Below are 26845 nucleotides of genomic sequence, written 5' to 3'. Positions count from 1 at the left end.
GTGTCTATCTTGCAAGGTGTCATTATGCTAATAATAATATAATAATGCTAAAAAAATGGCTAGCTTATGCTATTTTCCTTGATTAATGTTGTCTAAATGCCATTTTTAATGTAGGGTTTGTGTACAATGTTGGCCTGACTAATTTTTTAATTAACTGTGATATGTAGCTCCTTTGTATGTGGATTTTGATGGTAGCTTCTTGATAATAGTCCTGTTTTTTGTGAGGATGTTTTGGTATTCTTATGTAATAAGGTGTAATAGTAGTACCAATGTCATACTCATCAATGGCTAAATTTGATAAACAAAACATTGTGTATCATATTCCATTTCAACAAACATGAAATGTATAAATATACATTTCATGTTGTTTCATGATTTAATGCAAATCAATCATACTAAACATCATCTTCCTTTTTTTTTTTCAAACCAACCATTGCACGCACTTTCATACAAGGAGAGGTTACATCTTGATGGTAACTTTTTAGATTAACAAAACTTTTGTGAGATTTGTAATTGTTGTTTCTGGGGAGGGGGCAGAGAGGGTAAGTCTAAACATTGCATGCAAGAGACCAACACCGGCGTCTCAGGGGAAAGCTATCTGTATACACAACTATCAATCTAATTGGTTGCTTCAAAATTTTACGACAGTTTTGCAATTCCTGACCCAGAGAGAAGCACATCAAACAAACAAAAAAAGCAATGGTAGATTTTCAAGGCTGTTCAATGACATTAACATTATTTTCAATGACATTCATTTTGCAATTAACATTAGTTTTATCTTCTAAAACATAACTATAATGACATTCAAATGTAGATTACCACAAACACAATAATAAACTTTAAGTCTCATTGGATGAAATAAAAAAATATTGACAGTCCTGAAATGATGGGTTAAACATCCTTTATAAGCCCCCATTAATAATATATTAATTTCAGGTGAAATATTTATTTTTTACTTTAAATTCAAATCTCATTTAAAGAAATTGATACTATATAGTATTTTTCATATGAAATTATGTAAAAACAAAGAGAAAAGAGATGAGTCTAAAACTAAAAAGTTGTCTTCCTTGTCTCGCATGGTCTCAGTAGCAGTCGCAGATTCGCATGGTCTCAGCGGCAGAGTTAGTGGTTCGCATGGTCTCAGCGGCAGAGTTAGTGGTTCGCATGGTCTCAGCGGCAGAGTTAGTGGTTCGCATGGTCTCAGCGGCAGAGTTACTGGTTCACATGGTCTCAGCGACAGAGTCACCGGTTCACATGGTCTCTCAGCGACAGATTCGCCGGTTCGCATGGTCTCGGTGGCAGTCGCCGGTTCGCATGGTCTCGGTGGCAGTCGCCGGTTCGCATGGTCTCAGTAGCAGTCGCAGGTTCGCATGGTCTCAGAGGCAGTCGCCAGTTTGCATGGTCTCAGCGGCAGAGTTAGTGGTTCGCATGGTCTCAGCGGCAGAGTTAGTGGTTCGCATGGTCTCAGCGGCAGAGTTAGTGGTTCGCATGGTCTCAGAGGCAGAGTTAGTGGTTCACAGGGTCTCAGCGACAAAGTTACTGGTTCACATGGTCTCAGTGGCAGAGTTACTGGTTCACATGGTCTCAGCGACAGAGTCGCCGGTTCGCATGGTCTCGGTGGCAGTCGCCGGTTCGCATGGTCTCAGTAGCAGTCGCAGGTTCGCATGGTCTCAGTGGCAGTCACCGGTTTGCATGCTCTCAGAGGCAGAGTTAGTGGTTCACAGGGTCTCAGCGACAAAGTTACTGGTTCACATGGTCTCAGCGGCAGAGTTACTGGTTCACATGGTCTCAGCGACAGAGTCACCGGTTCACATGGTCTCTCAGCGACAGAGTCGCCGGTTCGCATGGTCTCGGTGGCAGTCGCCGGTTCGCATGGTCTCAGTAGCAGTCGCAGGTTCGCATGGTCTCAGTGGCAGTCGCAGGTTCGCATGGTCTCAGCGGCAGAGTTAGTGGTTCGCATGTTGTCAGCGGCAGAGTTAGTGGTTCGCATGTTGTCAGCGGCAGAGTTAGTGGTTCGCATGGTCTCAGAGGCGGAGTTACTGGTTCACAGGGTCTCAGCGACAAAGTTACTGGTTCACATGGTCTCAGCGGCAGAGTTACTGGTTCACATGGTCTCAGCGACAGAGTCACCGGTTCACGTGGTCTCTCAGCGACAGAGTCGCCGGTTCGCATGGTCTCGGTGGCAGTCGCCGGTTCGCATGGTCTCAGTAGCAGTCGCAGGTTCGCATGGTCTCAGGGGCAGAGTTAGTGGTTCGTATGTTCTCAGCGGCAGAGTTAGTGGTTTGCATGGTCTCAGAGGCAGAGTTACTGGTTCACAGGGTCTCAGCGACAAAGTTACTGGTTCACATGGTCTCAGCGACAGAGTCACCGGTTCACATGGTCTCTCAGCGACACAGTCGCCGGTTCGCATGGTCTCGGTGGCAGTCGCCGGTTCGCATGGTCTCAGTAGCAGTCGCAGGTTCGCATGGTCTAGATAGTGGTTTGCATGCTCTCAGAGGCAGAGTTATTGGTTCACAGGGTCTCAACGACAAAGTTACTGGTTCACATGGTCTCAGCGGCAGAGTTACTGGTTCACATGGTCTCAGCGACAGAGTCACCGGTTCACATGGTCTCTCAGCGACAGAGTCGCCGGTTCGCATGGTCTCGGTGGCAGTCGCCGGTTCGCATGGTCTCAGTAGCAGTCGCAGGTTTGCATGGTCTCAGTAGCAGTCGCCGGTTTGCATGGTCTCAGCGGCAGAGTTAGTGGTTCGCATGTTCTCAGCGGCAGAGTTAGTGGTTCGCATGGTCTCAGAGGCAGAGTTACTGGTTCACAGGGTCTCAGCGACAAAGTTACTGGTTCACATGGTCTCAGCGGCAGAGTTACTGGTTCACATGGTCTCAGCGACAGAGTCACCGGTTCACATGGTCTCTCAGCGACACAGTCGCCGGTTCACATGGTCTCGGTGGCAGAGTCACCGGTTCACATGGTCTCTCAGCGACAGAGTCGCCGGTTCGCATGGTCTCGGTGGCAGTCGCCGGTTCGCATGGTCTCAGTAGCAGTCGCAGGTTCGCATGGTCTCAGGGGCAGAGTTAGTGGTTCGTATGTTCTCAGCGGCAGAGTTAGTGGTTCGCATGGTCTCAGAGGCAGAGTTACTGGTTCACAGGGTCTCAGCGACAAAGTTACTGGTTCACATGGTCTCAGCGACAGAGTCACCGGTTCACATGGTCTCTCAGCGACACAGTCGCCGGTTCGCATGGTCTCGGTGGCAGTCGCCGGTTCGCATGGTCTCAGTAGCAGTCGCAGGTTCGCATGGTCTAGATAGTGGTTTGCATGCTCTCAGAGGCAGAGTTAGTGGTTCACAGGGTCTCAGCGACAAAGTTACTGGTTCACATGGTCTCAGCGGCAGAGTTACTGGTTCACATGGTCTCAGCGACAGAGTCACCGGTTCACATGGTCTCTCAGCGACAGAGTCGCCGGTTCGCATGGTCTCGGTGGCAGTCGCCGGTTCGCATGGTCTCAGTAGCAGTCGCAGGTTCGCATGGTCTCAGTAGCAGTCGCCGGTTTGCATGGTCTCAGCGGCAGAGTTAGTGGTTCGCATGTTCTCAGCGGCAGAGTTAGTGGTTCGCATGGTCTCAGAGGCAGAGTTACTGGTTCACAGGGTCTCAGCGACAAAGTTACTGGTTCACATGGTCTCAGCGGCAGAGTTACTGGTTCACATGGTCTCAGCGACAGAGTCACCGGTTCACATGGTCTCTCAGCGACACAGTCGCCGGTTCACATGGTCTCGGTGGCAGAGTCACCGGTTCACATGGTCTCTCAGCGACAGAGTCGCCGGTTCGCATGGTCTCGGTGGCAGTCGCCGGTTCGCATGGTCTCAGTAGCAGTCGCCGGTTCGCATGGTCTCAGGGGCAGAGTTAGTGGTTCGTATGTTCTCAGCGGCAGAGTTAGTGGTTCGCATGGTCTCAGAGGCAGAGTTACTGGTTCACAGGGTCTCAGCGAAAAAGTTACTGGTTCACATGGTCTCAGCGACAGAGTCACCGGTTCACATGGTCTCTCAGCGACACAGTCGCCGGTTCGCATGGTCTCGGTGGCAGTCGCCGGTTCGCATGGTCTCAGTAGCAGTCGCAGGTTCGCATGGTCTAGATAGTGGTTTGCATGCTCTCAGAGGCAGAGTTAGTGGTTCACAGGGTCTCAGCGACAAAGTTACTGGTTCACATGGTCTCAGCGGCAGAGTTACTGGTTCACATGGTCTCAGCGACAGAGTCACCGGTTCACATGGTCTCTCAGCGACAGAGTCGCCGGTTCGCATGGTCTCGGTGGCAGTCGCCGGTTCGCATGGTCTCAGTAGCAGTCGCAGGTTCGCATGGTCTCAGTAGCAGTCGCCGGTTTGCATGGTCTCAGCGGCAGAGTTAGTGGTTCGCATGTTCTCAGCGGCAGAGTTAGTGGTTCGCATGGTCTCAGAGGCAGAGTTACTGGTTCACAGGGTCTCAGCGACAAAGTTACTGGTTCACATGGTCTCAGCGACAGAGTCACCGGTTCACATGGTCTCTCAGCGACACAGTCGCCGGTTCACATGGTCTCGGTGGCAGAGTCACCGGTTCACATGGTCTCTCAGCGACAGAGTCGCCGGTTCGCATGGTCTCGGTGGCAGTCGCCGGTTCGCATGGTCTCAGTAGCAGTCGCAGGTTCGCATGGTCTCAGGGGCAGAGTTAGTGGTTCGTATGTTCTCAGCGGCAGAGTTAGTGGTTCGCATGGTCTCAGAGGCAGAGTTACTGGTTCACAGGGTCTCAGCGAAAAAGTTACTGGTTCACATGGTCTCAGCGACAGAGTCACCGGTTCACATGGTCTCTCAGCGACACAGTCGCCGGTTCGCATGGTCTCGGTGGCAGTTGCCGGTTCGCATGGTCTCAGTAGCAGTCGCAGGTTCGCATGGTCTAGATAGTGGTTTGCATGCTCTCAGAGGCAGAGTTAGTGGTTCACAGGGTCTCAGCGACAAAGTTACTGGTTCACATGGTCTCAGCGGCAGAGTTACTGGTTCACATGGTCTCAGCGACAGAGTCACCGGTTCACATGGTCTCTCAGCGACAGAGTCGCCGGTTCGCATGGTCTCGGTGGCAGTCGCCGGTTCGCATGGTCTCAGTAGCAGTCGCAGGTTCGCATGGTCTCAGTAGCAGTCGGCGGTTTGCATGGTCTCAGCGGCAGAGTTAGTGGTTCGCATGTTCTCAGCGGCAGAGTTAGTGGTTCGCATGGTCTCAGAGGCAGAGTTACTGGTTCACATGGTCTCAGCGGCAGAGTTACTGGTTCACATGGTCTCAGCGACAGAGTCACCGGTTCACATGGTCTCTCAGCGACAGAGTCGCCGGTTCGCATGGTCTCGGTGGCAGTCGCCGGTTCGCATGGTCTCAGTAGCAGTCGCAGGTTCGCATGGTCTCAGTAGCAGTCGCTGGTTTGCATGGTCTCAGCGGCAGAGTTAGTGGTTCGCATGTTCTCAGCGGCAGAGTTAGTGGTTCGCATGGTCTCAGAGGCAGAGTTACTGGTTCACAGGGTCTCAACGACAAAGTTACTGGTTCACATGGTCTCAGCGACAGAGTCACCGGTTCACATGGTCTCTCAGCGACACAGTCGCCGGTTCGCATGGTCTCGGTGGCAGTCGCCGGTTCGCATGGTCTCAGTAGCAGTCGCAGGTTCGCATGGTCTAGATAGTGGTTTGCATGCTCTCAGAGGCAGAGTTAGTGGTTCACAGGGTCTCAGCGACAAAGGTACTGGTTCACATGGTCTCTCAGCGACAGAGTCGCCGGTTCGCATGGTCTCGGTGGCAGTCGCCGGTTCGCATGGTCTCAGTAGCAGTCGCAGGTTCGCATGGTCTCAGGGGCAGAGTTAGTGGTTCGTATGTTCTCAGCGGCAGAGTTAGTGGTTCGCATGGTCTCAGAGGCAGAGTTACTGGTTCACAGGGTCTCAGCGACAAAGTTACTGGTTCACATGGTCTCAGCGACAGAGTCACCGGTTCACATGGTCTCTCAGCGACACAGTCGCCGGTTCGCATGGTCTCGGTGGCAGTCGCCGGTTCGCATGGTCTCAGTAGCAGTCGCAGGTTCGCATGGTCTCAGTAGCAGTCGGCGGTTTGCATGGTCTCAGCGGCAGAGTTAGTGGTTCGCATGTTGTCAGCGGCAGAGTTAGTGGTTCGCATGGTCTCAGAGGCGGAGTTACTGGTTCACATGGTCTCAGCGACAAAGGTACTGGTTCACATGGTCTCTCAGCGACAGAGTCGCCGGTTCGCATGGTCTCGGTGGCAGTCGCCGGTTCGCATGGTCTCAGTAGCAGTCGCAGGTTCGCATGGTCTCAGGGGCAGAGTTAGTGGTTCGTATGTTCTCAGCGGCAGAGTTAGTGGTTCGCATGGTCTCAGAGGCAGAGTTACTGGTTCACAGGGTCTCAGCGACAAAGTTACTGGTTCACATGGTCTCAGCGACAGAGTCACCGGTTCACATGGTCTCTCAGCGACACAGTCGCCGGTTCGCATGGTCTCGGTGGCAGTCGCCGGTTCGCATGGTCTCAGTAGCAGTCGCAGGTTCGCATGGTCTCAGTAGCAGTCGGCGGTTTGCATGGTCTCAGCGGCAGAGTTAGTGGTTCGCATGTTGTCAGCGGCAGAGTTAGTGGTTCGCATGGTCTCAGAGGCGGAGTTACTGGTTCACAGGGTCTCAGCGACAAAGGTACTGGTTCACATGGTCTCAGCGGCAGAGTTACTGGTTCACATGGTCTCAGCGACAGAGTCACCGGTTCACATGGTCTCTCAGCGACACAGTCGCCGGTTCGCATGGTCTCGGTGGCAGTCGCCGGTTCGCATGGTCTCAGTAGCAGTCGCAGGTTCGCATGGTCTAGATAGTGGTTTGCATGCTCTCAGAGGCAGAGTTAGTGGTTCACAGGGTCTCAGCGACAAAGGTACTGGTTCACATGGTCTCAGCGGCAGAGTTACTGGTTCACATGGTCTCAGCGACAGAGTCACCGGTTCACATGGTCTCTCAGCGACAGAGTCGCCGGTTCGCATGGTCTCGGTGGCAGTCGCCGGTTCGCATGGTCTCAGGAGCAGTCGCAGGTTCGCATGGTCTCAGGGGCAGAGTTAGTGGTTCGTATGTTCTCAGCGGCAGAGTTAGTGGTTCGCATGGTCTCAGAGGCAGAGTTACTGGTTCACAGGGTCTCAGCGACAAAGTTACTGGTTCACATGGTGTCAGCGACAGAGTCACCGGTTCACATGGTCTCTCAGCGACACAGTCGCCGGTTCGCATGGTCTCGGTGGCAGTCGCCGGTTCGCATGGTCTCAGTAGCAGTCGCAGGTTCGCATGGTCTAGATAGTGGTTTGCATGCTCTCAGAGGCAGAGTTAGTGGTTCACAGGGTCTCAGCGACAAAGGTACTGGTTCACATGGTCTCAGCGGCAGAGTTACTGGTTCACATGGTCTCAGCGACAGAGTCACCGGTTCACATGGTCTCTCAGCGACAGAGTCGCCGGTTCGCATGGTCTCGGTGGCAGTCGCCGGTTCGCATGGTCTCAGTAGCAGTCGCAGGTTCGCATGGTCTCAGTAGCAGTCGCTGGTTTGCATGGTCTCAGCGGCAGAGTTAGTGGTTCGCATGTTCTCAGCGGCAGAGTTAGTGGTTCGCATGGTCTCAGAGGCAGAGTTACTGGTTCACAGGGTCTCAACGACAAAGTTACTGGTTCACATGGTCTCAGCGACAGAGTCACCGGTTCACATGGTCTCTCAGCGACACAGTCGCCGGTTCGCATGGTCTCGGTGGCAGTCGCCGGTTCGCATGGTCTCAGTAGCAGTCGCAGGTTCGCATGGTCTAGATAGTGGTTTGCATGCTCTCAGAGGCAGAGTTAGTGGTTCACAGGGTCTCAGCGACAAAGGTACTGGTTCACATGGTCTCTCAGCGACAGAGTCGCCGGTTCGCATGGTCTCGGTGGCAGTCGCCGGTTCGCATGGTCTCAGTAGCAGTCGCAGGTTCGCATGGTCTCAGGGGCAGAGTTAGTGGTTCGTATGTTCTCAGCGGCAGAGTTAGTGGTTCGCATGGTCTCAGAGGCAGAGTTACTGGTTCACAGGGTCTCAGCGACAAAGTTACTGGTTCACATGGTCTCAGCGACAGAGTCACCGGTTCACATGGTCTCTCAGCGACACAGTCGCCGGTTCGCATGGTCTCGGTGGCAGTCGCCGGTTCGCATGGTCTCAGTAGCAGTCGCAGGTTCGCATGGTCTCAGGGGCAGAGTTAGTGGTTCGTATGTTCTCAGCGGCAGAGTTAGTGGTTCGCATGGTCTCAGAGGCAGAGTTACTGGTTCACAGGGTCTCAGCGACAAAGTTACTGGTTCACATGGTCTCAGCGACAGAGTCACCGGTTCACATGGTCTCTCAGCGACACAGTCGCCGGTTCGCATGGTCTCGGTGGCAGTCGCCGGTTCGCATGGTCTCGGTGGCAGTCGCCGGTTCGCATGGTCTCAGTAGCAGTCGCAGGTTCGCATGGTCTCAGTGGCAGTCGCAGGTTCGCATGGTCTCAGCGGCAGAGTTAGTGGTTCGCATGTTGTCAGCGGCAGAGTTAGTGGTTCGCATGGTCTCAGAGGCGGAGTTACTGGTTCACAGGGTCTCAGCGACAAAGTTACTGGTTCACATGGTCTCAGCGGCAGAGTTACTGGTTCACATGGTCTCAGCGACAGAGTCACCGGTTCACATGGTCTCTCAGCGACAGAGTCGCCGGTTCGCATGGTCTCGGTGGCAGTCGCCGGTTCGCATGGTCTCAGTAGCAGTCGCAGGTTCGCATGGTCTCAGGGGCAGAGTTAGTGGTTCGTATGTTCTCAGCGGCAGAGTTAGTGGTTCGTATGGTCTCAGAGGCAGAGTTACTGGTTCACAGGGTCTCAGCGACAAAGTTACTGGTTCACATGGTCTCAGCGACAGAGTCACCGGTTCACATGGTCTCTCAGCGACACAGTCGCCGGTTCACATGGTCTCGGTGGCAGTCGCCGGTTCGCATGGTCTCGGTAGCAGTCGCAGGTTCGCATGGTCTCAGTGGCAGTCGCCGGTTTGCATGGTCTCAGCGGCAGAGTTAATGGTTCGCATGGTCTCAGCGGCAGAGTTAGTGGTTCGCATGGTCTCAGAGGCAGAGATAGTGGTTCACAGGGTCTCAGCGACAAAGTTACTGGTTCACATGGTCTCAGCGGCAGAGTTACTGGTTCACATGGTCTCTCAGCGACAGAGTCGCCGGTTCGCATGGTCTCGGTGGCAGTCGCCGGTTCGCATGGTCTCAGTAGCAGTCGCAGGTTCGCATGGTCTCAGTGGCAGTCGCCGGTTTGCATGGTCTCAGCGACAAAGTTACTGGTTCACATAGTCTCAGCGGCAGAGTTACCGGTTCACATGGTCTCTCAGCGACAGAGTCGCCGGTTCGCATGGTCTCGGTGGCAGTCGCCGGTTTGCATGGTCTAGATAGTGGTTTGCATGCTCTCAGAGGCAGAGTTAGTGGTTCACAGGGTCTCAGCGACAAAGTTACTGGTTCACATGGTCTCAGCGGCAGAGTTACTGGTTCACATGGTCTCAGCGGCAGAGTTACTGGTTCACATGGTCTCAGCGATAGAGTCACCGGTTCACATGGTCTCTCAGCGACAGAGTCACCGGTTCGCATGGTCTCGGTGGCAGTCGCCGGTTCGCATGGTCTCGGTAGCAGTCGCAGGTTCGCATGGTCTCAGTGGCAGTCGCAGGTTCGCATGGTCTCAGTGGCAGTCGCAGGTTCGCATGGTCTCAGCGGCAGAGTTAGTGGTTCGTATGTTCTCAGCGGCAGAGTTAGTGGTTCGCATGGTCTCAGAGGCAGAGTTACTGGTTCACAGGGTCTCAGCGACAAAGTTACTGGTTCACATGGTCTCAGCGACAGAGTCACCGGTTCACATGGTCTCTCAGCGACACAGTCGCCGGTTCGCATGGTCTCGGTGGCAGTCGCCGGTTCGCATGGTCTCAGTAGCAGTCGCAGGTTCGCATGGTCTCAGGGGCAGAGTTAGTGGTTCGTATGTTCTCAGCGGCAGAGTTAGTGGTTCGCATGGTCTCAGAGGCAGAGTTACTGGTTCACAGGGTCTCAGCGACAAAGTTACTGGTTCACATGGTCTCAGCGACAGAGTCACCGGTTCACATGGTCTCTCAGCGACACAGTCGCCGGTTCGCATGGTCTCGGTGGCAGTCGCCGGTTCGCATGGTCTCGGTGGCAGTCGCCGGTTCGCATGGTCTCAGTAGCAGTCGCAGGTTCGCATGGTCTCAGTGGCAGTCGCAGGTTCGCATGGTCTCAGCGGCAGAGTTAGTGGTTCGCATGTTGTCAGCGGCAGAGTTAGTGGTTCGCATGGTCTCAGAGGCGGAGTTACTGGTTCACAGGGTCTCAGCGACAAAGTTACTGGTTCACATGGTCTCAGCGGCAGAGTTACTGGTTCACATGGTCTCAGCGACAGAGTCACCGGTTCACATGGTCTCTCAGCGACAGAGTCGCCGGTTCGCATGGTCTCGGTGGCAGTCGCCGGTTCGCATGGTCTCAGTAGCAGTCGCAGGTTCGCATGGTCTCAGGGGCAGAGTTAGTGGTTCGTATGTTCTCAGCGGCAGAGTTAGTGGTTCGTATGGTCTCAGAGGCAGAGTTACTGGTTCACAGGGTCTCAGCGACAAAGTTACTGGTTCACATGGTCTCAGCGACAGAGTCACCGGTTCACATGGTCTCTCAGCGACACAGTCGCCGGTTCACATGGTCTCGGTGGCAGTCGCCGGTTCGCATGGTCTCGGTAGCAGTCGCAGGTTCGCATGGTCTCAGTGGCAGTCGCCGGTTTGCATGGTCTCAGCGGCAGAGTTAATGGTTCGCATGGTCTCAGCGGCAGAGTTAGTGGTTCGCATGGTCTCAGAGGCAGAGATAGTGGTTCACAGGGTCTCAGCGACAAAGTTACTGGTTCACATGGTCTCAGCGGCAGAGTTACTGGTTCACATGGTCTCTCAGCGACAGAGTCGCCGGTTCGCATGGTCTCGGTGGCAGTCGCCGGTTCGCATGGTCTCAGTAGCAGTCGCAGGTTCGCATGGTCTCAGTGGCAGTCGCCGGTTTGCATGGTCTCAGCGACAAAGTTACTGGTTCACATAGTCTCAGCGGCAGAGTTACCGGTTCACATGGTCTCTCAGCGACAGAGTCGCCGGTTCGCATGGTCTCGGTGGCAGTCGCCGGTTTGCATGGTCTAGATAGTGGTTTGCATGCTCTCAGAGGCAGAGTTAGTGGTTCACAGGGTCTCAGCGACAAAGTTACTGGTTCACATGGTCTCAGCGGCAGAGTTACTGGTTCACATGGTCTCAGCGGCAGAGTTACTGGTTCACATGGTCTCAGCGATAGAGTCACCGGTTCACATGGTCTCTCAGCGACAGAGTCACCGGTTCGCATGGTCTCGGTGGCAGTCGCCGGTTCGCATGGTCTCGGTAGCAGTCGCAGGTTCGCATGGTCTCAGTGGCAGTCGCAGGTTCGCATGGTCTCAGTGGCAGTCGCAGGTTCGCATGGTCTCAGCGGCAGAGTTAGTGGTTCGTATGTTCTCAGCGGCAGAGTTAGTGGTTCGCATGGTCTCAGAGGCAGAGTTACTGGTTCACAGGGTCTCAGCGACAAAGTTACTGGTTCACAGGGTCTCAGCGACAAAGTTACTGGTTCACATGGTCTCAGCGGCAGAGTTACTGGTTCACATGGTCTCAGCGACAGAGTCACTGGTTCACATGGTCTCTCAGCGACACAGTCGCCGGTTCGCATGGTCTCGGTGGCAGTCGCCGGTTTGCATGGTCTCAGTAGCAGTCGCAGGTTCGCATGGTCTCAGTGGCAGTCGGCGGTTCGCATGGTCTCGCCCGTGAAAAATAGAAGCTCTGCGCAAATTTTGCCAGGGCTGATGGATGCCGGTGCGACGACGGACTCCCTACGCAGCGGATCTGGAGTTGGTGGAACCTCACACAGTGATTGTAATGAATCCGTATTGGCTCCGCCGACGGATCTGCAACCATTATGCATGAAGTGGAATTTAGGGGTAGCAGGATGCAGTCTGGTACTCCCCACCAGGTTATAATTTTGTTGGTGAGTGACCTCTCGTCTGCGAAGCTCAACCGAATGGGTGTAATAGGCCATAAATACAACACAGTACACATTACCTCTGGAACTCCATGGGAAAGAGCCCATGAAATCCCAGGGTCTTTCTGAAGCTGCAATTTCCCTGCTTTTCTTAATTTGTATTATCAGCAGAGCTTAGCCCAATCAACACCTATATACCAAAGCACTGTTTTATAGGCCTTGTATTTTTTGAAGATATCCTGATATTGAATTCCCATTAAACATTCCAGGAAGGAGTTCTCAGAGACATCCTGGTATGTAGATGGTTTCATCTGAAGGAGTTCCAAGATGGCACAGCGGATGGCAGCTTCAAAACATGGATCACCTCGTTCCACGACGCTGGACTGCACTATGAGAGGGCACGAATATCAAGCCTTTGTGGGATCACTATGAACGCCCTAAGGCGAAAAGCTGGGACAGATCTTTCCGGCAATATAGCGGGACATTTGCAGGACGGCACTATGAAAGAGGCTTCTTTACCTTCTCTGATATCTGACTTCCAGCGCCGATAAAGTGACATCTGTAAGTAAATACCCCAGTCTTCGCATCTTTTCACTGGCTCCCTGTTAATTTTCGTATTGATCTTAAGATTTTTTTGTTTGTTTTTAAAGCTTTGAATGGACTGACCCCATAGTACATCAAGGACCTCATCCAAATCTATACTCCAGCGCTCAAATTGAGGTCCGAGGGCCAGCTCCAGCCCGTGGTGCCCAGAGCGAGATTTAAAACCGGGGGGACAGGGCTTTCTCTGTGGTGGGCCCCAGACTTTGGAATGCCCTCCCCCTCCATGTGCCAACAGCCCCCACGGCCCTCCCTGGCTTTTTAACTTTGTGTGAGTTTTGTGGTCCTCTGTGTCTTTTATTTCTTTTACTACTTCAAACTACGTCTTTTATTTCTTTTACTATCTGTTTGATTTTATCGTTTTATTTAAAGCATAATTTTAGAGTAATACACTTTTTATTTATTGCTGATTGTTATATGGAAATGTTTGTTTTATTGTTGATTCTATGTACAGCACTTTGGAGATGTTTTTGTTGTTTAAATGTGCTATACAAATAAAGTGGATTGGATTGAAGTAAAATCATGTAGAGTGGTTGTCTTACTGCAGTAACCTCCTCATAGACACTGTGTAGCTTAAGGCTACAAGAAGTTATTTCTTCCTGCAGTCGGCGGATTATCTCAACCATGGAGGATAGAACCCAATGTATATCTTTAAGAGTTTTGAGTGATGCTGTTGTAGCCATTTCATAGTGTCTCTGAGCTGATCTCTAAGGTACTCTGTATTTTGGACCAAAAACTCCTTTGTATTCTGGTATCCATGTTCCTGACTGTCATTAATGTCATGTCTGATTTCCATCAGAGGTTGATTTAACTATGGTATATGTTCCTTTTCAATTTTCATGTCCCACACCATAACTTCTAGTTTGTGAACTGAATGTTGCAATTCTTCCAAGGGACAGGAGGTTACAACTGAGCAGTTAGAGAGAAGAATTGAATATGTTCTTGTGGCTACCACCACGGGGAGCCTGTTGTCCAGGGTAGCTATTCTCAAACTTGGGGTCGCGAGATGATTTCTGGGGGTCGCCAAATCATTTTGGAAGTCAGCTCTGTCTCCACTGTGTTAAAGTGTTCATGTGTTTTAGTATTTTTGGTCATTTTGTGTTTTTTTATTCATTTTGTGTCTTTTTTTTTTGATAATTTTGTGTCTTTTTTTGGGTAATTTTGTGTCTTTTCTGGTCTTTTGGTAATTTTATGTCTTTTTTTATGTTTTTTTTTTATAATTTTGTGTCATTTTGAGGTCAATTTGATTCTTTTTTGGGTAATTTTGTGACAAATTCCAAAGTAGCAAGTTATTACTTTCCAAGGAGTCTCTGGCTTGAAGCTGACTGTTACACACTCAGGAGGTCAGAATGGACCTTTAAACTTATAGCAAAGGACTTAGATTAAAACTAACAATAAAATATAAAAAACTATATCAATGCACAGACAGAGAGATGTTTTAGTTGTTCTCTGCTTCATTATTTGTCCAAAATTTGTTGTATTATCTGAACTGTGAGATTCTGTTCAGTGAGGGGGGGTCACAGACAACATGCATGTTAAATTTGGGGTCACGACTCAAAAAGGTTGAGAACTACTGGTCCAGGGTATGGTAAATTACACAGCTATCTTTTTTGCCAAGTATTTAAAGAAGAAAGTCAATGAATGCCAGATTCCTATTGCCTTAACAAGGGAGAGTTGACTGGGGTGTGGATTTTGAACATTAAAATATAGACTCAAATAAAGCAGACAATTTTTATGGCAGATTGCCATACAACATGGGCTACTGCAAGCAAAGGTGGCCCAAATCTGTTTTGTTTTTTTTGCTTATATGTATCTGTTTTTGTTTTGTTTTGTACAGTATGCAGCACAGATCAGATGGAATCAAAATTTTTTTCAAATCAGAACCGGGTCTCTTTGTGATCCTAAATTGGATATAGATCTGATGTTTTCCAATGCGACCTCAGGCTGAACAGTCATGTCGCATTTCACAATGGTCACAATTCAGGACTGTAAGTTCACACGCAGTCTGATATGAACCACATTTATAAAACAATGTGAACGGCTGGCAGCTCAATCTTAAACAGTACAAGTTAACACTGGCGTGAGACAAAAGAAAGTCTAAAGGCTGGTGTTGTGTCCTTACTGGTTTTCACACTAACTGGTTGCTGTAGGCTATGATCAGCGCATTTTCTGTTACGCATGAGCTGTCCGTGGTACTGAAACCACTTGCTGTTAATGTGAGAATTCTGTCTGATGCAGGCCTATGTTATGCTGTGCGTTGACACCTTATCTACCGTTTAATACTGTAAGAAATAAAGCACGAAAATCATAAAAATCAAAGTGCAATCAGCACTTTCAGCACTAGGAAGGTGGGTGGCACTGCATTTCTGTGTCATGTGCTATAGTTGAGCCGCAAATATAACGACCACCCATGTCCGACTGGTCCCTCCTCCGCCCTACATCATCATAAACAACACAACACAGAGTTCCAGGGTGTGGAGAGGCTCATCCCACATGGGCTGGGTTACAAATACAATTATACATTTATTTCCTTTCTTACATATATGTTTTTATCATACTTGGCTGGGTGGGCCAGTGAGTAAAATGGGCGGGCCCTTTACTGGCTACGTGTCTGGACTACAGATCTCCAGAAAATGATCTCATTATCTCGAGGAAACAAATGAAATTAACTCATTATCATGAGAAAAAAATATATGAATGCATGGCCGTTCACCTAATAAGGTAAGATATCTATCTACCCACCCTAGAAGAAGCAGCAAAAACTATGTAAGACAAGCTGTTATTGTCTAGGGCAGGGAGTCCCAAAGTGTGGTGCATGCACCCCTGGGGGTGCGCGAGCTGCCGCTAGGGGGTGTGCGAGATGAAATATGTAATGGCGGTCTGATAATAACACAATTACATTTTTTCCCCACACACAATAAAGAAGTGTAAATTAACATTTCCTTTGTAAAAGGTAAAATCAAAAACTAATATTAACTAGGACTGCGCGCAGTACTGAACGGGCCCTCGCAGTACACGCGTGTCGGGGCACTCTGCCGTCAGGGTGTGTGCGTTACAGGGGCCAGTCTATACCACCCCTATGAATTTCATTGCCTTAAGTCTTATGGTCTGGGCACAGTGGCACTTATTAAATTAAACTGCTGCCAGAGCGCCACCTAGGGGCAGATCAATGAAATCTTTAAGGGTTATCCTCAGGAGGGTATTGACAATGAGTATACCAAGTTTGGTGTTAATCCGACCAACCAATTTGGAGGTATAAAATACTTCAATTTAAAGAGCGCCACCTAGTGGTAATCGTCCAAATTTTTGCAGCGAGCCTCAGGGGCTCATGGGGAAGTAGTAAACTGAGTTTCATGTCATTCAGACACACCAATGTGGAGATATGCAACACTTTGTGTTTTGTGTTGATAATAGCGCCACCTGCAGGAAGTTGTTATTTAATAACTTGAGTATTCTTTGGGTAATCAAAATTCTTTTAATAACTTTTTGTTATGAGGGTCCATAGATGCTGTGTGCAAAGTTTGGTGCAAAACGATGAAATTGCCTAGGAGGAGTTCGAAAAAGTAGGTTTGCGACATTTCGCGAATTTGCGAAAAAAAACGGTAGGCGAAAATGGGAGTGGCCTATATCACGAGATTCAGCACAACTCAGTGAACGCGTGGATATGAGTTTTTTGAATGTGCGATAAAGTATGTGGGAGTTATTAGCCAAAACGCACTTTCCTTTATTATAGCGCCACCTAGTGGTGGAAATTCAGGATGACAATAGATTATAAAATTTTTCACCAGGTGTGACTTATATTTAAAGTTTCATGAGTTTTGGGGTATGTTCAGGCAGTGAAATATGCGATCATTTGGGAAGAAGAATAATAATAAAAACTAGGACTGCGCGCAGTACTGAACGGGCCCTCGCAGTACACGCGTGTCGGGGCATGCTGCCGTCAGGGTTTGTGCGTTACAGGGGCCAGTCTATACCACCTCTATGAATTACATTGCCTTAAGTCTTATGGTCTTGGCACAGTGACACTTATTAAATTAAACTGCCGCCAGAGCGCCACCTAGGGGCCGATCAATAAAATCTTCGAAGGTTATCCTCAGGAGGGCATTGACAATAAGTATACCAAGTTTGGTGTTCATCCGACCAACCGATTTGGAGATATAAAATACTTTTATTTAAAGAGCGCCACCTAGTGGTCATCGCCCAAAATTTTGCACAGAGCCTCAGGGGCTCATGGGGAAGTAGTAACCTGAGTTTCATGTCATTCAGACACAACAACGTGGAGATATGCAACACTTCGTGTTTTGTGTTGAAAATAGCGCCACCTGCAGGAAGTTGTTATTTAATAACTTGAGTATTCTTTGGGTAATCAAAATTCTTTTAATAACTTTTTGTCAGGAGGGTCCATAGATGCGGTGTGCAAAGTTTGGTGCAAAACCATGAAATTGCCTAGGAGGAGTTCGAAAAAGTAGGTTTGCGACATTTCGCGCATTTACGAAAAAAAACGGTAGGCGAAAATGGGAGTGGCCTATATCACGAGATTCAGCACAACTCAGTGAACGCGTGGATATAAGTTTTTTGAATGTGCGATAAAGTATGTGGGAGTTATTAGCCAAAACGCACTTTCCTTTATTATAGCGCCACCTAGTGGTGGAAATTCAGGATGACAATAGATTATAAAATTTTTCACCATGTGTGACTTATATTTAAAGTTTCATGAGTTTTGGGATATGTTCAGGCAGTGAAAAATGCGATCATTTCGTCACGAGAATAAAAAAAATAATAATAATAAGTACACGCATGTCGGGGCATGCTTCAGTCGGGGTTTGTGCGTTACAGGGGCCAGTCTATACCAGCCCTATGAATTTCATTGCCTTAAGTCTTATGGTCTGGGCACATTGGCACTTATTAAATTAAACTGCCGCCAGAGCGCCACCTAGGGGCTGATCAATAAAACCTTCAAGGGTTATCCTCAGGAGGGCATTGACAATAAGTATACCAAATTTGGTGTTAATCCGACCAACCAATATGGAGATATAAAAAACTTCAATTTAAAGAGCGCCACCTAGTGGTCATCGCCCAAAATTTTGCAGAGAGCCTCAGGGGCTCATGGGGAAGTAGGAACCTGAGTTTCATGTCATTCAGACACACCAATGTGGAGATATGCAACACTTTGTGTTTTGTGTTGAAAATAGCGCCACCTGCAGGAAGTTGTTATTTAATAAGTTGAGTATTCTTTGGGTAATCAAAATTCTTTTAATAACTTTTTGTCATAAGGGCCCATAGATGGTGTGTGCAAAGTTTGGTGCAAAACGATGAAATTGCCTAGGAGGAGTTCGAAAAAGTAGGTTTGCGACATTTCGCGAATTTGCGAAAAAAAACGGTAGGCGAAAATGGGAGTGGCCTATATCACGAGATTCAGCACAACTCAGTGAACGCGTGGATATAAGTTTTTTGAATGTGCGATAAAGTATGTGGGAGTTATTAGCCAAAACGCACTTTCCTTTATTGTAGCGCCACCTAGTGGTGAAAATTCAGGATGACAATAGATTATAAAATTTTTCGCCATGTGTGACTTATATTTAAAGTTTCGTGAGTTTTGGGGTATGTTCAGGCATTGAAAAATGCAATCATTTGGGTACGAGAAAAATAAAAAGAATAATCATTCGAAATACAATAGGGACCTCGCAGGTCGTTGCCTGCTCGGGCCCTAATAATAAATAAACATTCGAAATACAATAGGGACCTCGCAGGTCGTTGCCTGCTCGGGCCCTAATTAATAAATAAATGCAGGCTATTCAAAATGCACTTCATCTTCAAATGAAGCGTAGAAGAAGTTATCTTCTTCCATTTTTCCAACCTGTGTTATGATTGATGATGATACGATTATGACTGGTTGTTTAGCTCCACGCTCATTTAAACTTGCTGCAATTTTTGTTCAACGCGGCTCAAAATATTATAACATTTTCCCCAACTTATGTGCTTTCTGCCTCAGATCCTGAGCCTGTCATCATCCTCTTTGCTCTTAAAAGTCTAAGCTTGCGCATAGCTTTGTTGCATTATATTGAAACTGTGTTCAGGTTAATTCAAATGCGAGACCGCATTGTTGTGATGGTGATTATTTTATTATATGTGTTCTCATTTAAGCATGATTGAACATGCCACCTTTAATATGGCTATAAAAAAGCTTATTGCATTTTGTTTTTTTTGAAGGTGTGGGGGATTGGGGGTGCGTCAACATGGTTGGGACATAGGAGGGGGTGCGCAGCTAAAAACGTTTGGGAACCGCTGAGTGAGAGTAAACTGTTTTCAGTTAAGATGTCTGTGTTGGAGGAGGGGGGGGCTTTGGTAGTTAAGCAACCAGGTGGCAAGGTGGAGTCGACCAATCAGAGCAGAGCAATCAACTGAAATTAACTGACGGTGGAGACAGTTCCGCCACACTGAGCAGCCAAAGGTAGACAAACTGGAAATTCTGGCCTCGAACAGAAAGCATTTTTGGCAAAACCATAATACCTATCATTGATCCGACTTCACTTTGAGCGTACTGAGTTCTTCCTCAACGTCTACATGTTTGTTTGTTTTTAAAGAAAAATAAAAAAAAATGGCTTTGTCAGAGCGATCTAAAAAAACTGTTAGATCTCCCTTTTTCAGAAATCTTCCTGCGTTTTTAATATGGGAGCAAATGAGGCAGTTTGTGCGTGTTGTTGGCGCATCTGTGCGTCCTACGCCCAGACTATAACTCTGACAACTTTACCAGAGGATTGTGAGTGAGAGGACAAATTTTCCTAAGTTTCTATGTATAAATTATTTCTGTAGAGTGAAATTTGCAGCCTGGAGCGCAGTTTTCAAATGTATTTTTTGACAATTCTTTCTCTCCCTCTACACTCTGCTTGATGACATTAAATGACATTACATTGGGGGGATTTTTTGCCGTGTTTTTGCCCAATAATTTGAAAACCGTTTGTCGAAACCCTTAGAAAAGTCATAGCACACTTGTCATGGGCAAGCCGGTCGGTTTGATACCTTTTTTGTGTGACCAAAACTCTGGGAGGAGTAGTCGACCAAAAAAACACCACGGAAGAAACGGAAGATTAAAAATAAGAATAAGCCCATGGAATAACAATTTGTGTGCTTTTGCAAGCAAGCACACACAAAAATCGAGCCCCGAGCACTGGTCCCTGCAGCTATTGCTGTATGGGACCAGTGCTCAGTGCGATTGCCCCTTGGCCCTAATAAAGAAATACTTTTTTAAAAACTTGATCGATATATGCAATATGGTCTAATTCTATATCACATTTAAAAATATATCGATATATTTTTTATATTGATTTATCGCCCAGCCCAACTTCCGGGTCTTTATGAACTCCTTGAATGTTAAACTGTATGGTTGCAGGAGATATCTAATGATCCATGAACTGTGATTTAACAGGTCAATTCTAACAGATGCAACTGACAAATCAACATGTACAAAACTGAAATACTGTATGCTGTAATTCATTTTAGGGCTCTTATCCCTATCCACTCACAGCGTTGTCTTCATCAAAGTCTTTCCACTCCTGGTAAAGCTCCCTCATGTCCACAAGCCTGTTCTCCATCTTTTCCAGAGCCCAGATCTGCTTCCCTTTGCCTTTACGGCGAACCTGGATGGCCGGCTCACTCAACACGACGTCACGCTATGAAGAAGGGCAGAGACTGATTTTTAATCATGTTGGAAAATGAAAAATCTAAGATGAGGAACAGAAAAGTTGGAGCAGCCGTGGCTGTAAAAAAGCAATTATGGTTCTTTAACACCCTCGCACATGATTGCAGCAATTTTCGCCACAGTTCCTACTTCTTCTCAGAATCAAAACCCAAATCTGACAACACAGACAGAGATGCGTATTTTTGATGGTGCCATTTGACAAAATGGGGAGGAGCATTTGTTTCAATTAACTTTGAAGAGGGAACTGAGCTGTGGCTCAAAAACTCATTTGCAGAAGAAGAAGTAAAAGACCCTTTACTGGATTACATACAGTCATGGAAAAAAATATTAGACCGCCCTTTTTCTTCAATTTGTTGTTCATTTTAATGCCTGGTACAACTAAAGGTACATTCGTTTGGACAAATATAATGATAAAAGCTCATAAGAGTTTAATTTAAGAGCTGATATCTAGCCATTTTGAAAAATGTCTAGATATTAGCTCTTAAATTAAACTCTTGTGAGCCATTTTTGTTGTTATCATTATATTTGTCTAAACAAATGTACGTTTAGTTGTACTAGACATTAAAATGAACAACAAATTGAAGAAAACAATGGTATACATTTTTCCATGACTGTATATATGTTGATTAAGATAATGTTTATTCTTATGTTTATTTTCTCTCAATTGTTTTCCTCTCATTTGATATTTAAGAAGTTTTGTATGATTATATCGCCAAAAATCTGGTTCCATAGGCCCTCAGAATCAGACTTAAAAAACGTCTGCACTTCAGTATAAAAACAACTTGAGAGATTCAACTTACTTCCCACAATCACTGGAATTTATAAGTATAATCTGTTGATTGAAGAGAGTGTTTGGCACTTTGACATCTTATTTTTTTCATTTGGTTAAGGTTTCTGTAGGTGCCTTTTTTTATACAACGTCAACTGCAACAACTTATGAGACATAATTAAGCATTGGAATGTCTGTCATATACTCCAGTGGTGGAATGTAACTATGTACATTTACTCAAGTAGTGTACAGAACAATTACCTGAGTATTTCCATTTTATGTAACTTTATACTTCTACTCCACTACAAATATTGTAGTTTTTACTCCACTACATTTAGCTGCCAGCTTTAGTTATTTTTCAGGTCCAGATTTAACATAGAACATTTTTTTTTATTAAACCTCATAACAGTATATTAAGTAGTTAAAATTAGCCCTACCTTTTCTAGATTAAAATTCTGCTGGGGGGGCATTCTACATAACAAATAGTTTTACTGTTGGTACTTTAAGGAAAGTTTGATGTTGATACTTTTGTACTTTTACTTAAGTAGGTTTTGAATGCAGGACTTTTACTTGTAATGGGGTTCACAGTGTGGTATTAGTACTTTTACTGAAGTAAAGGATCTGAATACTTCCACCACTGATTTACTCCAATCTCCAATCACACACCCACACCCACACCCACACCCACACACCACACACACACACACACACACACACACACACACACACACACACGACACCCCCTACCTTCCTGTTGGCATCCAGGTTGGCAGCAGGTATCTGCAGAGTGACCAGGTACTCGGTCCTCTTGCTAAGCTCCTCAGCTATGAAGCCAGCCTCCTGTGCCAGCAGGTTGGCCCGGACTATCTGCTCCCTCAGGCGCCGCAGGGTGCGAGTCATCATTGCTTCTCTGAACAACAGACACAGAACAAGTTTTACAAAGCATCCGTGTTTAACTCCTTCAAAGGCTAAACTGCCAATAGGGGTCAGTAAAGGTTTCACATCCTTCTCTTGTGTGTCACCTGTCCTCGCTCCAGCGCCGCATGCGCTTGTTGGAGCCGGCTGATGACACGGCAGCAGCTGCACCGGCCTGCAGGCCTGTCGGGTCCAGGAGGTGGGAGGGTTTCTCAGGAGTAAGCCTCCGGCGGAGCCGCTGCAGCTCCTCTTCATACATCTGTCTCTGGCGCTCCAGGGCGCAGCGCTTCTCCTCCTCGTGCTGCCTCTCCAGGGTCTGTAACACCGACTGCAACGGGTCTGAGGAGGAGGAGGAGCCGGAGGATGGAGAGAGGAAGAGGAGGAGAGAGAGGAGGACTGAGTGTGAAGAAGTTTCCAATTTACTCTTCTTTCTTATCAAACAATCAATCGAAATTAGCATCTATAATAACTATTTATCCTAAAAAGAAAATTCTGTCATTGTGTAGTCACCTCCAAATAAGCTGATGATACTGGCAGTACTCACTATTGGTCCAAAAATTCAATATTTACCCCATTATCTCTATTTTGGCAAGCAAAGTCTTGTCTCACTGTACTGCAGGCTTTAAATAACCACTGCATAGTGGAAAATATGGATTATAGAGTAAATATTGAACTTCTGGATCCACATTAGAATCATTTGGGGTCTAAATATTTGGACCATCCTGTGCCTTTGTTGAAGCAGTAAAAACTGGACTGGTTAACTTAAAGAATAAAGCTAATTTATTTTGCACGTTCATGTTAAAAAATGAAAAAAACAAACAATGACTCATCCAGTTACGTGTACTGTGTTTGTGTGTTCTCAAAACGTAATATATCTTTTTCCTCTGTGCCATTGAGAAGCAGTCCATTGTTAAGCTATTAAAAGCACATTACTGAGTCATAGCTTTGGACTCTTAGTCTTGTTAAAAGATAATATTGTTTGCGACCCATTTTTAAAGATTTACATGTTCAGGAACAAATGGGCTAGAGGCTGAGAGGGAGGGTACAGGGTAGGAAAACATTGTTACTTTTGGTCTTTTCCTGGAATTTGTTAAAACTAGTTATCCTCATAGTCCTCCAGACATTAAGAATACTCTGCTATGATTAATATTTCATTTAACATGGTTTTGCTACATTAAAAAAGTAGAGAAAAGAATGTTGAGAAGGGGCTGGAAGCACATCTGGCCTATTTTCTTCTTTAGAGGAAAATTCAGTGAGTCTCCAGACGCTGATGAGAAGTCTGGTGTGCACCAAAATTTGCCGTCTAGCAGACGAGTGTTGTTAGCATCTTTTAGCTGTTGTTTGTTAGCTTGTAACTGGTGGCAGCTGAGAGAGCATTCGTGGTTGTGAAACATACAATAATATCTGCTATGCTGTTACAGTGTGTTTTCTCTCTGTACTGACAGGTCTGCTCTGCCCTGAAGGTTTCATTTTTTCCTTAGAGGCGTTTGTTTGCCATTTCAAAGTAGTGACATAGCTAATCTAGCGCACAGAAAACACTCATACACACACTCAACACATTTTGCAAAGCTAACACATCATTTAGTGGAGGGGGACTTCTTATCATTTGTGATAATGCTGGCAGAACTAGAAGTTATTTTGCTGCCCATGGCCACTTTCAATGACATGTCCAACAGATAAACAGATACAGAGGTGAGAGGAGGTCAAAAAAACATGAGGGGGGCGCTCTTTTCTTAGAGGTTTTTCATGTTTTCTAGTTTACAGTGGTGGAAGAAGTATTCAGATACTTAAGTAATAGTACTAATACCACAATGAAATGACTCCACTACAAGTAAAAGTCCTGCATTCAAAACTTACTTCAGTAAAGGTACAAAAATATCAGCATCAAAATGTACTTAAAATATCGACAGTAAAACTGAATGGCCTCACTCATATTGTTTTATATATTGCAAATATATTATTGGATTATTATTTTAATGCAATTATGTAAACCACATTTTACTGTTGCTAAGGTATGGTCCATTTTCACTACTTAATATACTTTTATGTGGTTTAATTTGAGAAAATGCTTGATCAAATTACATTGATTGTATTTTTTCATTGCAAATCTCGGCCTGAAAAGTAACTAAAGCAGTCAGCTAAATGTCGTGGAGTAAAAAGTACAATATTTTGCTTGATGTAGTGGAGTAGAAGTATAAAGTTACATAAATGGAAATACACAAGAAAAGTAAAAGCACCTCAAAATCATACTTAAGTGCAGCACTTGAGTAAATGTACTTAGTTACATTCCACTAGTGGTAGTTTACTGGTGCAATAATGGACATTCCAACCAGAAAATATTTAATTCCAAAGTAATATAAAATGTCTCTTTGTAAACACACTTTCATATTTTTTCATCTGTTAAGACACAATAAGTGAGAACAAGCAGATAACTGTGTAAAAATGATGAGTAATGCCCTGTCACTGTATTTACCACAACTGCTAACCTAACACCATGCTCTGAGGAAGCATTTGGCTAAAAGACATCTGCATGTATTTTATAATGCAAATTTATTAAATGTACATTCATCTTGTTACTTGACGAGGAGCATCTATATCATTGTTTGACTCACCATTGTTTCCCATTCCTTTCATCATGACTTCCGCCTGAGCAAACTCGTAGCCGAAGCTCAGCTCGCTCGACACGTCGCTGGATGCATCAAAGTCCACCTCCAGCTGGTCTGTGCTCAAACACGTCTTCATCGCAGCACTGCCGTCCTCATCCTCAGCTCCTGTGTGGACCATATGTCTCGGCAGGTTGATCCTGTGCGTGTGCATGTTTAGGCGGTGGTTGTGAGATAGTGAGTGATAGAAAGAGGAAGTGTGATGCAGTGAAAATAGGAAGAGGCACAATGAAGAGTTTGTGAACACACATTAATAAATTATGTGATACATGTTAGTGTTGGAGATAAAACAGCACACAGGTTTAACAGACCTGAAGAAGTGGTTGTTTCCCCACAGGATACGGTCTCCGTGATGAAGCTGCACTGGACTGGTGACTGCAGCACCATTCACACATGTTCTACAGGTGAAAAAAAAAATGTATACAAGGAGACAACACTGGACTGGACAGGCTGGAAATAAAACTAAAACAACTGAACAGAAACAGAATAGCTCCCTACTTAATGCATTTCCATTACTGAGTGACTTGTGCCCTTAGCACTAAATCCAATAAACTTAAACAACAAATCCTTAATCAGATTCGTAGTCTTCTTATTTCCTGTTTCTTAGGATAATTCTTATTAAGCCTATTTTATTATTTGTTCTTTGTTCTTCTTTTATGAAACAAATGGTTTTGTAGAAAAAAGGTTTCTATTTCTTGAAATAAGGGATTTAAAAAAGTATTTCTGTAGAAGTAATGATATCATCAAATAAAGCTGTCATGGCAAACTAGCCGCAAACAATTGCCAACTAACAGCAGCATAGAGAAACCATATACTATATACTGTTAAAGAAGTGGAGGTAGCATCCAGGTCTTAAAGGGAAGTCAATGCAGAAGTGACACATTCTTTCCAATACCAGCAGGGGGCGACTCCACTGGTTACAAAAATAAGTCAGGTTGTATAGAAGTCTATGAGAAAATTACCCTAAATTAACACTTAATTTATTACAGCAGTAAACATTTTTTCAATAATTATGGTCTCTTTTAAATTGTAGTTTCATTGACTTACATCACTGTGTAAATTATGGTCCCATTAAGAGTAAAATAGATGATAAAGAAGTGCTTGCCCTTTGGCGGGGCTACTTAGTGATTGACATGTCGCTATCACAGCGACCGGTCATTCATGATAGAAACGTAGCAATGAGTATCCATGGCACTGAGGAAATAGCTGTGAACTTATGGCCGTTTTCAGTGTTTGTATCTTTTTTTAACTTTTTTTGTGTGTTTTCAGGTCATGAAAGTTAACTAACATTTTAGTTGCTTAAAAGTGTATTGTTCAGCATTCAGTTGTACTAAAATACACTTTGAAGAGTCTGCAGTGCATTGTTCTGGTAAGTACATTTTCTTTTTAAACTGTTGTTTGCTCGCCAATATTTGCATCACATTTAATGTGATTTATGATTGCACCTTGCTAACCATGCAAGCTAGCTAGCGCTTGCATTAGCTTGTAACTTAGCATTTGCATTAGCAGTACCTGGCCCCACCGAGTTCAGTTAATACATATGTTTGAGAGCCTTGAGACTGAACTAAAGCAGTAAATTTGCTGAAACAAAGAGCTTAAATGGGAACAACAGAGTCTGATGATATTTCTCTGTGTGTTCGTCAATAAGGATCACCCATTTCTCATAGTTAGTACTTATTGGATTCCTTGTTAACATATATCTATATCAAGTATAATTTAATATCTATTAGTGCAGCTTTAAGTGTGAACTTTTCAAAGACTCGGTCATTTAAGAGCCTTGCTGTTGCTAAAGAAAGTGTTGTTATCATCGAGTGTTAGGCATTCTGAGCAAAATCGATATTTCATAGCTGATGAAACATACGCCAGTGGATGATATCGGTTTAAAAATATGAGAAAGACAGAGGTCAGAGGTCCTCTGTTAAGTAACGGCAATCAATCAAACATGGCTTGCAGTGCTGTTGATTCAGTTGAGTTTAGCACATACCGAGCGTTGCGGTGAGGACTGAGCATCACGCCGTTGCTCTCAGTGATGTCTATGACGCAGTGCTCAGCTTGGATGGCCATCCCACACAGCTGGATGTCCTGTGAGTTGGCTGAGCCCACACGCGTGTGCTCCTGGACACAGACACACAGG

At 46.1% G+C, this 26845-nt stretch overlaps 1 protein-coding gene and 1 long non-coding RNA gene across 6 annotated transcripts in view; one reads left to right on the top strand and one right to left on the bottom strand.

The window, feature by feature from the left end:
* Positions 1–26845, bottom strand: part of LOC131990676 (kinesin-like protein KIF13B) — a 79911-nt gene that overhangs the window by 31245 nt on the left and 21821 nt on the right. For all 4 annotated transcript variants that reach the window (XM_059355771.1, XM_059355772.1, XM_059355773.1 and 1 more), the window contains exons 16-21: positions 26696–26826; positions 25023–25109; positions 24661–24851; positions 22156–22387; positions 21881–22043; positions 20189–20335 (exon numbers count right to left, since the gene is read on the bottom strand). In XM_059355771.1, coding sequence (XP_059211754.1) covers positions 20189–20335; positions 21881–22043; positions 22156–22387; positions 24661–24851; positions 25023–25109; positions 26696–26826 — 951 coding nt within the window. The remainder of the gene's footprint in view (positions 1–20188; positions 20336–21880; positions 22044–22155; positions 22388–24660; positions 24852–25022; positions 25110–26695; positions 26827–26845) is intronic.
* Positions 418–13185, top strand: LOC131990677 (uncharacterized). Of its 2 annotated transcripts, XR_009396078.1 has the most exons (3): positions 418–473; positions 12335–12626; positions 12716–13185. It is a non-coding gene; the product is annotated as an uncharacterized LOC131990677 (long non-coding RNA). The 2 variants fall into 2 exon arrangements; XR_009396077.1 differs by lacking the exon at positions 418–473 and having other exon boundaries at positions 11792–12626.

The sequence above is a fragment of the Centropristis striata genome, chromosome 18 (assembly GCF_030273125.1).
Source record: "Centropristis striata isolate RG_2023a ecotype Rhode Island chromosome 18, C.striata_1.0, whole genome shotgun sequence".
NCBI classification, from domain to species: Eukaryota; Metazoa; Chordata; class Actinopteri; order Perciformes; family Serranidae; genus Centropristis; species Centropristis striata.
The sequence above is the reverse complement of the archived record's forward strand: the minus strand, read 5'-3'. Positions and strand labels throughout refer to the sequence as shown.